Raw genomic sequence first — 13,576 nt, forward strand, 5'->3', positions numbered from 1 at the left:
GTGACTGCAAGGTAGCCTCCAGGCCACAGTGAGCCCTGTCACATTGGGAGTCTGGGAAAGGTTCTTCCTCCAGCTGCCTGCCTACCCTGCAACCCAACTCCATTGCTTGCTTCCTCGATCCTCTCCACCTCCCCCCCCCACCCCCAGGCTAGTTGAAAGTAGACTATCATTATTAAGTGAGTTGATTGGAGCCTATTCTGGTAAACCTTGCTGACTGATAGTCTGCCTTTTAAAAGCACTAGCTTTAAATTATGCAGCTAGTTTTTTAGTATCTTCTAATAGTAAAACCTTTAGTCAACTGCTAAAGCCCCAGGCCCTTGTGGTACCCCATCTGGAGGCATCCCTATCCTACTGAGTTGCCCTTGGAAACCCTTCTCTCAGCTTTATGCCATAAAGATATACAGTGTGATTTATGAATGTGTGGCATCATGGTTTGTGGTGTTTGCCTTCTCTGACTTGATCTGAAAGCCAGGTGGTATTGAGGACCTCTCCTCCTCATCACACAGTTCCCATACTGTTGGCCAACCACATGAAGTTAGCAGTTTAGATACCTCAGCTGTGTATAGCCTCCTAATAGTCTCATGCATTGTCCAGTTTGCTTAATCCTGAGGCTCTTGATCACACCCATATGGGCCCCCCAATAGCCACCAAAAAATAAATGTTGGCTTTACTTTTCTGAAATGTATTAATGTGACTCTGAGGACCCCTCTTGTATTGTTCCTGTATCATCCTGTAGGATGACACAGAAAAAAGGCAGATGGGACTTGGTCTCCTCAGAGTCCCACTCAGGATTAGTACCATCTAGTTGAGAATTCACCATCATGGCACACTGTGGCCCCTCCTTGCCTTTTTCTACATCCCACTTATAGTCATTGTCCTTCAAGACTCAATTCAGATGCTGCCATCATTCTGCTATCCCAGAGCCCTGCATCACCCTCTACATACCACACTTACACTGTAACCGTCACTTTCCCTGGTGAAGATAGAGCCACCTTTTTCTTCTCCAGGTTCCAGAAGCCAGTGCAGGCCCTACTCTGTGCTTCACTAAAGCCAAATGAGAGGTGAAGGCAAGTGACACTGGATGAGCCTTGAAGACTGCCACTACAGAGGATGAGCAGCAGGGCACTCCATGTGGATCCAGCAGAGTCAGGGACCTAGCTCTTGAATACAGCCAGGCTAGAGAGAAAGATGCAAAGCCAGCCACAGCAAGCTTCCACAACTAACCTAGGCTCTAGACTGGGGGATGGTCTGACAGTACAGAAGGAAGGAGCAGAGTTTGGGGAACTTAAGCATAATGGGAGGTTCAGGGAAAAGGATGAGGCTAGGTACAAGGCCAGTGAATGCTAGGTCTGGGGGTGCCACAGTTGAAGAAAGAACTGAATACTGAAACTTGGATGGTGAATACAGGCTACCCCCAAGTACCTGATGGCTTCTGAAGGCTCACCTGTGTAGGGACATACAGCCTCCATACATCTTCACAGATTCCCACAGCCTGAACCCTGCAACCCCATTCTATAGAAGATGACCAAGCCTGGGAGAAAGACAAGAATTGAGACCTCCTCTCTGCCCTCAACTGCTAACCCTAGCATCCAGTGCCTAAGGAGAGCCCCTGCCCCTTAGCCAAGCCCTCCTTCTATCCTGTGCACCATCATCCCACAGCCTCCCATAGCTGAAAGGCGGGACTGCTCACCACATTGGTGCTCATGCCTCCTGCCTTGACCTCAGTGTCTGTGACACAAGGTATGGAATACTACTGGTTGGCCTCCCTGTGCAGACGGGAGCATTGGGCAGCACTGGCCTCACCTCTTCCCTGGCAGTGGTAGTGCTCAGGAATCCACTAGGCTCAGCTGATGGAGCAAATACTCTGACACTATACAGCTGGAAGGGGAGTAGCATTTCCCATACCATCCTGTAGCCAGCATCCATCTGTGACCATAAGCAACAAGCCCAGGCAGGGGAATCCAGGTCACTGCCTTGGTGGATCTCAGGTCAGTCATGGCAAGAAATGCAATGAGAGCAGGGTGATGAACACAAAGGAACAGAAGGAGGAGCCACAAAACCATGTCTTGGTTTATCTAGTTAGCTGACACTGTTGGGCCTCCTGAGACCGGTCAGACCCAGACTGCTATCAAAGGTGACTTGTAAGGCTAGGACAGTTTCATATTCAGCCTCATGCTATTCTGTGAAGTGGGTACAAGAAAGTGTCATCTGTCCATCGATCTCCAGATAATGGAAATACCACTTTGCTGGCCAAGTGTTGGTCAGTAGAACAATGGATAACAAGGACAGCCAGGTTTACAACCTTGGAGCAGCCTTTATTTGGCACCAATGTGCCTCTGAACTCTTAGTTCTGAGGGATGTCTGTGTGTGACCTGGAAATTGAAACTAGGGCCATCTGCATGTTAGGCAAGCACTCTACCACTGAACTATATGCCGACCTCTTAGGGGGTATGTCAATGCTGATGACCCAAAAACCAGGCTTCCTCACATGTTCTTTTGCTCATTTCTATTTATTATAACTTTAGCCTTACAATAGAGAAAACAAAATGGCTGCATGATATGTCATGTTACAAGTGTTTTGGAGGGCCAGCCCTCAGCCTTGGGGTGCTGGAGTGCTTAATATGTACCTCTTTTTAAGCCTGAACTTTTGCCCATCTGCCTTCTGACACTGGGTGGTGGGTGTGGCCTGACATGCAGGCTTTTCCATGCATGAGATGGCTCTCAGACTTTCTCCTGCATGCTGGGGTCTGAGAGACTCATGGGTCTGTGCTGGGCTTTGATGAAGATAGGGTAGCCACAGACCTGAGGGACCTTACTTGTCCACCTAAGATTTAAACCCACATGTTGTTCATTGCCAAGGCCCAGAGACCCAGATGTGGCCACCCTTGCTGCTCCATTATGCAGAGGGCCTCTGGCCACCAAGAGGACAGCTGGTCCCCTCAGCTTGCTTCATATGGATTCTTTACTCCAAACCCAGCAGTCACTAAAAACAATTAAAGCACAGTTGCATGGAAGACAGAAGAATCTAATGTTGATGTAATTCAGTTTAAAGTTTTATGGGATAGCAAATACTAGGGTTGGCTTGCAGGAGGAAGAAGGCTTCCTAGAAGACCCCTTCTCACTTTTACGGTTCCCCTTTGTTACAGCCACTGAGAGGTTAATGGGCAGAGTGAATTTGTGAGGTTGACATGGAGGGACATGACCAGTGCCGTGTCAGGGACCAGGGATCAGTGCCCAACAAAGTAAATGTATTCATTTTAGAAGCTGGCTTCCAGCATGGAGAACCCCAGGAGGCAGCTGTACACAGACATACTAGAAGTTAGAGCTGGCTGTTTTAAGTGTCTCTCCTGAGGTGGGTGTTAGAATTATTTGTATACAGAGTGAGGAAAGTGGAGAGCGCTGAGCAGAGGAGAGGAATTGCTATGGGCCCAGTTTATACTAGCCAATGCTCAGGGAGCTGGCACCCAGTGGAACGGAGGCCAGCCTAAGTGAGCAGGTGGAGATTGGCCTCGAAGGCAGACTAAAGACAAACCTGCTGCTTCCTCTCATCTTGGAATATCGGGGAATGTTCCCCTTCTCCTAAGCATGGGTCTCCCTGGCTCCCTCCCAATGGACAACTAGTCCTTTAAGGTCTGATGACATTTTTGCATACAGTAGAACCGTCTAGTTAAAACAACTTCCAGTGTTAGGAGGGTCCAGGAAGAGAGAACTGAGGCCAGGTGGAGGAGTAGCCTTAACTATCAAGAGCTTCCAGAAAAGTCCCTGGCCTCATGCCCAGAAGCTGTATGGGGCAAAGTGAGGGAATCATACCCAGACCTTCTCACCTGCCCTTTCCCTTCTTTGAGGACTGAATCGGGCTCAGAAGTGTATACTCCCAAAACCCCCTGTTCTCCTAGCAGGTTCTTTGTTTGGTTCTTAGTTTTTATTTGTGGTAGTTGGGAGTAGGATAAATGAGAAGCCTTTTGGAGGGGCTTGTTACTGGTGATGGGGATGACACAGAAGGCAGCAGCAAACACTAGGCTTGTCTGTCAGACTGTTAAGACAACAGACTTAGCCAAGCATGGTGTCTCACACCTTTAGTCCCAGCATTGGGAGGCAGAGGCAGGCAGATCTCTATGAATTCAAGGCCAGCCTGGTCTACAGAGTGAGTTCCAGGACAGCCAAGGCTACAGAGAGAAACCCTGTCTTGAAAGACAAAAATAAAAATAAAAAATATTAAAAAAGCAACAGACCTGCAGCCCCAGTGAGTATGTAGGAAAGAGACTTTCTTGCATTGTTGATAGGAACGTAGCTGGCCACTACCAAAAGCAGTCTGTGAGATCTGCTAGAACCTGAAGCATACACTGTGCTAGAGAAACTGCATTTGTACAAGCTGAGGCTTAGTCACGACAGAAGCTTGTAACCCTCATAAATGTCAATAAAGGTGGGAATAAATGATTGGGTGGTGAGATGGCTCAGTGGGTAAGGAGTTTGTAGACCTGAGTTCTGATCCCCACCACATAAAAGCTGGATGTGGCAGTGCTTATCGGTAGCTCCAGCACTTGGAGGGAGGATGCAGATCCCTGTGGCTGCTGACCATTCGAGCTGAATTAGTGAGAAACCTTGTCTTACATAAGGTGAAAAGCATTGAGAAAGAAGACACTTTTTCGTTTTTGTTTTTGTTTTTTGAGACAGGGTTTCTCTGTGTAATTTTAGTGCCTATCCTGGATCTCGCTCTTTAGACCAGGCTGGCCACAAACTCACAGAGATCTGCCTGCCTCTGCCTCCCGAGTACTGGAATTAAAGGTGTGCGCCACAGCCACCCAGCAAGAAGACACTTTGATGTTGACCTCTGGCCTCCACAAGCATATACCACACACACCATAACATATATAGATCCATGCTATGTGTGTGTGTGTGTGATCTGATATGAATAGATGTCAGAAATACAACGCCAAAGGGAAGCCAGTAGTAAACAGTGATACCATGCCTTCGTATATACTAACTAGTATGTGCACTACTACTCAGGAACACATAAGGATGTAAATGTATAAAACAGAACACAGTGAATTCATGAGGGTAGTTCTTGCAAGTCAGTCAGGAGGGGAATAGGATTGGGGTTTTAGTCAGCTCCTGCCAGAGGAACACAGGTGATATCACATCACTTGATTCTCTGTGGTTTTGAATGGCTTTAATTTCTCTAAAAATAAGTGGTTAGAATGGAATGCCCCAGGCTGACCTGCATTTTGCTCCCCAGCCCAACCTGGCCCAGCAGGGTGGCCCCCCTGGCAGCCCCTAGAGGCTCATATGTGCTGTCCTCACACAGAGCCCTGAGTTTGCCTTTTTGTGTGTGTGATGCGATTAAATGCATTAGGGAGAGGAAAATGTCTTATCTGTACACAGCCTTGCTCGAAGAAGAGGGAGAAATAAGAGCAGCCAAATTGAAACCTTATTAAACAAAATTGGTTAGGTCTGATGGAGCCCAACCTAGACGGATCTTTAAAAGCTTATTTCATTTTCCCCTCTAGTCTGAACCTCTTTGAATTGAAGTAACTGATCCTGCTGTTGTAAGCTCATTAGCGTCAGACCCGTGTGTCTCTTTTCTGCCCCAATTTACATTTTATTAAGTCACAGCAAAGCTGTGCAGTGCTGACCTCGGCCAGGGCACAGGCTCATTAACAGAGAAAAGTTGGGTAAGGTCGGTCCAGTCTCCTCATAGCTGGTACCACCACTCCAGAAACCGCTGCATGTCACAAAGTCTGTTCAGCTCAAGCTGGGCAGCTGCACAAGCACCTGTGGATTGTGCGTGCAGAAAGCTGAGGTCCTTAAACACTGCTGCTCCTCCAAAGATCATACTCACCCAGCAAGGAGCTACCAGGAACTTGCTGCACTGTCTTGGAGCCCACTGTATGGCATTACACTCATCCTATACATAGCTCTGGTATTAGTGCCTAACTAAGGCAGGTCTCAATGTCCTGGTCTAGGTAGTGAGACCACCATTGGCAAGCTAGAAGACTCTTCCATGAGAGTTTGCATGAGCACACCTGCAGTTCTTCTATCTGCACAATAGCAGATGGTGAGTTTTCCAAACTGCCCCCTGGAAAATAGTGCAGCAAAGGATTAGGGGTGTATCAGTCAGGTTTCTCTGGAGGAACAGAACTGATAGAGTGAGTGAGTAAGTGTGTGTGTGTGTGTGTATATTCATTCATATATATGTGACTAATAAGGCTGTGGTCTAGCTACTCCAAAATGGCTGTCTACTAATGGAAGATCCAAAAATCCAGTAGTTGCTCAGTCCACAAAGCTGGATGTCTCAGCTCTTCTTCCGTATCTGCTGGAATCCCGAAGAAGTAGTATCTAATGCCAGTGAAGGAATGGACTTGCCAGCAAGAGCAAAGGCAATCAGGCAAAGAGCAAAAGCTTCCTTCTTCTATGTCCTTTATATAGGTACCACCAGAAGGTGTGGCCCAGATTAAAGGTATATCTTCCCATCTCAAAAAATCAGGATTAAAAGTGGGTCTTCAAACGATTTAATGAAGAAAAATCCCTCACAGGTGTACCCAGCCACTTGGGTTTTATTTAATTCCAGATGTAGTCATGTTGACAACCAAGATTAGCTATCACAGAGTGTGGCAGAGTTCTTGCCTAATGTGCATGTGGACCTGGGTTCAAGCCTCAGCATCACATGAACCAGATGTGGTGGCACATACTTGTAATTCTGGCACTTGGAAGATAGAGGCAGGAGGATCAGAAGTTTAAAGTTGTTATCCTCAACATAGTGAGTTCAAAGCCAGCCTTGGCTACACAAGACTATCTAAAGAATAAAAAATAAAGTGTTTTTGAGTAGTGGGAGACCTACTCCAGTTGTTCCAGACAGTTGCATCATGTACAACCTTCAGAAAACTAAGTTGTAGACACTTGAAAGCTGGAGGTGTGTCAGGCACAGGTTCTGTGTGCCCTCGCTTCCATGAAGGTAGCAATCAACCTGCAGTTGATTGGGTGCTGGGGCAATGCATCCAGGAAAACCATCAGGCTTAGTTTGCAAGAGGATGTTGCCACCCTTTGCCAGGCAGACAGCATGGTGGCTCAGACTCAAAGAGTTTGGGGAGAGGTGGGGCTGACTGTGTCTGCTAGCACTGCTAAGGCTTTCAAGGCAAGTCTTACTTTCCCAGCTCCTTCCTCACCCACCAGAAGGCCTTGGTGAGGTTGGGCAGGTTATGGTGGTGTGCGATCACCTGTCTGGAACTTTGGACACTTATGTTCGTTCTATGGACAGCACACAGCTGCTCACTGAGAATCTGTAATCACCTGTGGGTCAACACCCCAGAAGCTTGGCAGGGAAAGCGATCTGCACTCAGCTCCAGTGGCCTGGGCTTCTGGTTCGGCTCAGCTGCTCAGGAGAGGAGACTGAGTGTCAGGCCTGCCTTGCAGCTCTGGCATTTATGTCCCAAGTCTCAGCCTATTTGCTTTGTGACCTTGGAGACATCACAAACCTCTGTTTCTTCATCCATAAAATTGAATGTAAAAATATTGACCTGCCTCGTAGGGTTTTTATGTAGAATAACTGACCCAGATGATGGTAAAGCTTCTTTGTTAATCAGAAAGGACCAAAGTGCTTCGCAAGCACAAACTTGAGTTTTAGAAAATTGTGCATCTGCTTGATGTACTCCTCCCGCCTCTGCTTCCTCCCTGAGTTTGCACCTTCTTTCCTCAGCAGGGCTGAGGTCAGGGCCTAGAGCCTCCCTGTGCAATCCTGCCTAGGTGACAGCAGGGTCCCAGCCCTATCACGTAGCCTCTGCACATTCTAACTACTCACCAGAGAACCAGGACAGGGCCTACCATAGTAGGGGCCCATGACAAGGCTATGCTGGGTCTACCTGGAAGCTAAGACTGTTGTTCTTGGTGACAGGTATAGCTGTGTAAACACAAGGCGAGCCAGGAAATAGCATACACATTTTACCTAAGGTCTGGGAATGTATAACTACCATTTTCAGACAGTGATGCCTAAAGGAGCTTTTCAGTTTTGTTGAGGCCAGGCCATTCAAGAACAAGGGTGGGGTGGGGTGGGGTGGAATGAGAATTTGTCATGTAACTTTGGCCACTCTCTCTAAGACTGTACTTCTAGGCCATTGGTTATGTGCTACTGAGAACTTTCCTGAGCTCAGACCCTCTGTTCCCACCCAACACAAGATAGGTCTTCTACTACCTGGAACCTGTCCTGTCCCCATGTCTTCCTCATCCTAACATACATTCTGAAGCTAGGCATGATGACACATACCTATAATCTTGGGAGATGGAAGCAAGAGAATCAGGAGTTCAGGACATGAGACTGTCTCAAAAATACAGTAACAACAACAACAACAACAACGTCACTCAACCTCTAAGGCTCTTCTTCTTTGTCCAGTTTCCCTCTGTCCTGCTTCATTTCTCCTCCATCTGTTTGCCACTCTATAGACAAAGTACTCCTTTAAAGATGCAGGCTAGCAGGCACAGTGGGCACATCCATAACCCATACACTCAAGAGGCTACCACAGGAAGACTGAGTTCAAGGCCAGCCTGGGCTACATAGTAAAACTCAGAAAACAAACTCCAAGGCATCATCCCAGGCTCACCTGGTCTGTCCTCTTCTGTGTAGAGGTGGTTTACCTTTGTCTTCAGCCTTATGCTCTAGCCCAACCCCCAGCAGCTTGCCTCCTCCAGATTCCCAAAGGACCACACTCTCCTCACAGGGACCTTAGATTTGTTCTCCCCCAATTGCTGGGTCTCCTGAGCATGGTAGTTCTTCCTCCTGGTCCCAGCTCCCTGCTACCTCCTCAGGCAAGCTGCCTAGCTCCCCTAAAGCCTGCTTCCTTTTCTCTCTCTCTACCTCCCCACAGTCGTGCAATTAACAGTCATTAGTTGAAAACTTAGATCTTGCTCTCAACTCCAGGTAGCAGATCCCTTAGACCCAATGCTGTTGGTTTCTTGTCCAGATCCTGGCCCTGGACTTACATGTGAAAGAAATGTAGCAGACATGTTGAGTGATATACACGGGCTAGCTCATTCTGCATTGGGTAAGGAGTGCTTGGATTTTTGAGTGAGTGGATAGGTCCTCACAAAACTAGAAATGCGTGAGTGGAAGGGAAGCTTGTCCCTGTACTCTTAGTCTAGGTCAGCCCTCCATTCTTAGCTTTGCCGGGGGAATGCAGGCCCACTGACGACTGGTGGTACTCTCTGCATGTGCCCTGGAGAGCCAAAGTAGTGGCATGCTGCCTGTCCCCATCTTTATCTGCTTCACAATTTCCTGTCTCAGCCCCTGGAATCTTGATCTTCAGTTATTTGTCTCTCTGCTCTTATGCCCTCGCAAGGCATTCTTTATTATTTCAGTCCTGAGAACATGAGCCTGTTGAAAGGAGAGCATGCTGTGAGGGAAGCCCGCCTGGCGCTGGGTGGGAGCAGCAAGCAATGCTGAGAAACCTAGCAATACCAGACTATAAAGATGTACAGCAGCCAGGCTCACCCTGATGAGAAGTGTATGTCTGTGCTTAGAGAACTCAAGCCTCACTCCCGAGCCCCTGAAGTCCTGCTATAGGATCCGAGTCCTTGAGAACCCATCTTGCATCTAGGTACCTGGTCAGATCCTTGTGAGAGGAGAGGCTCATCATAGCACTTCTAGCAACAACACAAGCACTGCAGATGAGTGTGAATAGGAACCCAGCTCAAGCTAAGTGTAAGGCTCTGGCAGGCAGTCCCTAGCCAGTGACCTGCAAGTACCCACCTCATGCAGGGTTCTCAGTACCCTATCTACAGTGCAGTCCTTCAGAAAACCCAGCCACTCACACAAGGCAGTGTGATCAGCAACTACTACTGCACATGTTATAAGCCTGTACACAGTCATATGTGTGTGGGAAAGGACAGGGAACGCTGGACACCAAATTCCAGAGGTGGGTCCCCACACCAAGGCATACAGCATGTTTGCAGGAAGTGCACAGTAGGGTCAAGGACTGGTGACATTGGAGTTTTGGAGGGACGATCGCTGATAGGCTTGCAGGTCAGTGTTCACTGCCTTACAGTGAAAACCACCTTGCAGAAGTGGTCACTCCCTGTAAGGCAAGATCAGGGTCAGAATGTGCAGCTTTGCTTGGGGTGCATGTAGAGAAACCCTTCCCAAAGTGTCCTGGGTGCTAGGGATACCAAGAATTTGTCAAGAGGAAGAAATTTAAGCAGGAAGAGAGTCCTGGCAAAGCACAGGACATTCAGAATCATTGTATGTGAGGATTCATTCCACAGTCCTCTCTAGCTGTGGCTTATGGCTTAAGGAAGTGTTGGGTACATGGGATGCAGAGGGTGTGTAGTTGGGCTATATGAAGAGTTTTTCTGAAGGTTGGGGACCCCACCTTCTTCAGAGTACTTCCTAGGTGCCTGAGGGTGTGAGGAGTATGGCAGCTTACCCATGTAAAGGGGCCCTCAGTTGACTAAAGGCCCTTCCTGCTCCTGAGAGAGCTGTGAATAAGGCTGTCAAAGTTATGAGGCATAAGACTGGAGCCCCAGTAGAAGCTGTGACACACTTTCCTCCCTGGATCTACAGTGTAGAGCATTGCCCCAGGCAGAGGCGAGGATTCAAGTCCACTTAGGGTAGATGCTCTCTGAGCTGGTAGTCTTCAGGACCCTGCCTCCATCCCCACTGCCTCCTAGGCCACCTCAGAGAAGGCTTGCATTTCCCTTTGATTGATCTGGGCTGCAGCTTTTGACACTGCTTCTCACTTTCTCTGCCCTCTGACCCTGTGGGTGGGGAGTTAATGATCTCTAAACAAACACTTGAGTTTGATACTCTGGTGCGAGGCTCTGGGCCTGAGTGCCACCAGCACAGCATTCGCCTGTGTCCAGGAGGAAAAGTGTGGGTGTCTGCCTCCAGCCCTGGTGACAGGGATGTTTGTAACTGAATCATAAAAGTCCAGGCTCATTCTGTCCCTCTTGCTGGGTTTTCTGAAGTGGGTTTCGTGAACTCTACTTTGTTCAATTGAAATTGTTTGATGGCATCTTGCGAGTGGGACTTAGGAGGGATGCTACCGTCTCGGCTCTGCTGTGTCTGCTCCTGATTTGCAGACTGGGAAGGCAGAGCCTGCTCTGTGTGGAGTCAACGTTACCTTTCAGAAACTGAGATAAGATCACATTGCCCTTTCGGGTAACTCCAGGCAGTCCCACATGATATACATGGCGCCTAGGCCTTGACCTCTGGCCTGCCACTGTCTTCCTGCCTCTTTATTGACTGCTTAGCCTCACAGGCGGTTCCATCTCTGGGCCTAGCCCTTACTGGTGCCTCCACCTAGAGCTATCTCGCTCTGGATTTTCACAGGCCTCAGCTCAGAGGCTGCCTCTGCAGCTCTCCTTTCCCTGCCTGTGCAAAAGCCAGAGCCTGCCCCACCCTAGGCCATGTTGTTTCTCATGCTCATGCACCTACATTGTAGAATTGTTTTTCAGTAAATATCAGCACACATTTTCATGTATTAATTTATGTTATACAAAATAGCATTACTATATCTGCATGTCCTGGGTAGATAATTTTTCCTGTTTCTAGATACTGAGCTCTTTGAAGCAGAGCTGGTTCTGGTCCTTCTCCTTGAATAGAGCCTGTCACATGTTAGGCACAAGGACCATATGAAAACCTGGGGAGGACCCTTCTCAGAGAGCCCTCAGCCTTGGCAGGCAGACACAAGCCAGAAGTGGGAGTTTCAGGGGTGAGGAGAGGCAGAAGGTCGGGCCACTCAGGAATCAGGACAAGTCCTGCCCTCAGCCACAGACTCCTTAGCCTGCCACCTGACCTGAGCCTTCAAAGCAAGTGGCACACTGGTAGACTGAGGAACTGGGTGGGTGTCAAGGCTATGCAGAGGGCTAGAATGTGCTAGGATGGTAGATGAAAAGGAAGAAGCTGGAGGGTCTATATCCGGGATGAAGCAGCTTCCGGGGGCCAGGGGGAACTGGGGTGACCACTGTTCTTGTGCTGGCACAGGGGTGAGATTTGGAAAGTGGCCTAGCCTGGACCTTGACTCTTAGGGGTCTGACTGAACCCTGGTCTCCTACTGTTCCCTGGACCTCCACCAGGACTGGGGATGGGTGGATTTGGGGGCATAGAGGCAGAATCACCCCAGCCACAGCTTCAAGGCTTATGATTTCTTAAGTTCTCCCTCTTGCTCCTAATCAGGTGGTGAAGAAAGTGAAGTCCATGCAGATGTTCCACACACCTGTCACCTCTGCCATGCAAGGAGATCGACTGGGCATCTGCGTCACCCAGTTTGACCCCAAGCTCTTGGAACGTGGGTTGGTATGTGCACCTGAGTCTCTGCACACCATTCACGCAGCCCTCATCTCTGTGGAAAAGATCCCTTACTTCCGGGGACCCCTGCAGACTAAGGCCAAGTTTCACATTACAGTGGGCCATGAGACAGTCATGGGTCGCACGCTGTTCTTCAGCCCTGCTCCTGAAAACTTGGACCTGGAGCCCACTCTCAATTCCTTCGACCTCTCCCGAGAATACCTCTTCCAAGAGCAGTACCTGTGCAAAGACTCTGTGCCCACAGGCACAGAAGGTGGTGATGAGGTGGACAGGAAAGCAGGCCACACCGCAAGGGGCCAGTGCCCCCAGCAACAGTGGGCCCTGGTGGAGTTTGAGAAGCCAGTCACCTGCCCCCGGCTGTGCTTGGTGATCGGCTCCAGGCTAGATGCTGACATTCATAGCAATACATGCCGGCTGGCCTTCCATGGTGTCTTGCTGCGAGGACTGGAAGACAAGAACTACACAGAGAGCTTCCTGCCAGCACTGAGGGTCTACAAGCTGAAGCACAAGCATGGCCTTGTGGAGCGGGTAAGCTCAGCCTTGGCTTCCTCTCTCTCCCTGCTCACTACTAGGCCCAAGTGTGGGCTGGGACCAGAGTCAGAAGTCCTCAGGTTTTAGACTAGATAGTTAAGGCCAGGCTACAAGGCAACCCAAGTGCTTTCCATCATGCCCTCATAGAGCTGGACTGTAGCCAGAACCTCCAGGCTAGCAGACTGGCCTTTCCCAAAGGCCTCCTGCCTTTGCTAGACCCTGTGCTCCATGCAATGGGCTCCTGCCAGGCCCAGCCCAGGTTCTCATGACCAGTGGGAGTACCTGGGCACAGTCCACGTCCACTTCGCCTACAGGGTAGGAAAGAGCTAGTGGTTCATAGATACAAGAAACAAGAGGAGAGAAGACCAGAAAAGTCACTGGCTACCTGAGCACCTTGGGGTCGCTATGACTGGACAAAGCTCTGGGGTGCAGGCTTGTCACTGGAGCCTACACAGTGTGGTCCTTTCCTGAAGTTAAGTGGGAATCCAGGCCTAGAATGAAGGGTTCTTGGGTGTCCAGGCCTCCCTGTCTCTTCTACCTGGCCCTCTGGCTATACCACAGGGCTTGGTAGCTGTGTGTGGTCCCAGGATGTAGCTGGTCCCCCACCAAATCAGCACGAAGGCAGACCTCCTCCCCATCTTGGTGCATCAGCTAGTACAAGGCCTGACCTTTGTATAGTGCACACCTGTGGCATACAGGCATACACTCCTAGGGCTCTCTTTTTAAATTCATGGTTATTCACTAGAGCTCTCT

The 13,576-nt window shown here is 49.1% G+C and overlaps 1 protein-coding gene across 2 annotated transcripts in view; it reads left to right on the top strand.

Annotated features, from left to right (window-relative positions):
• Positions 1 to 13,576, top strand: part of Eefsec (eukaryotic elongation factor, selenocysteine-tRNA specific) — a 213,437-nt gene that overhangs the window by 153,656 nt on the left and 46,205 nt on the right. For both annotated transcript variants that reach the window (XM_036182168.1, XM_036182170.1), the window contains exon 5: positions 12,161 to 12,820. In XM_036182168.1, the coding sequence (XP_036038061.1) occupies positions 12,161 to 12,820 (660 nt within the window). The remainder of the gene's footprint in view (positions 1 to 12,160; positions 12,821 to 13,576) is intronic.

Source organism: Onychomys torridus, chromosome 3, assembly GCF_903995425.1.
Source record: "Onychomys torridus chromosome 3, mOncTor1.1, whole genome shotgun sequence".
Classification (NCBI taxonomy): Eukaryota; Metazoa; Chordata; class Mammalia; order Rodentia; family Cricetidae; genus Onychomys; species Onychomys torridus.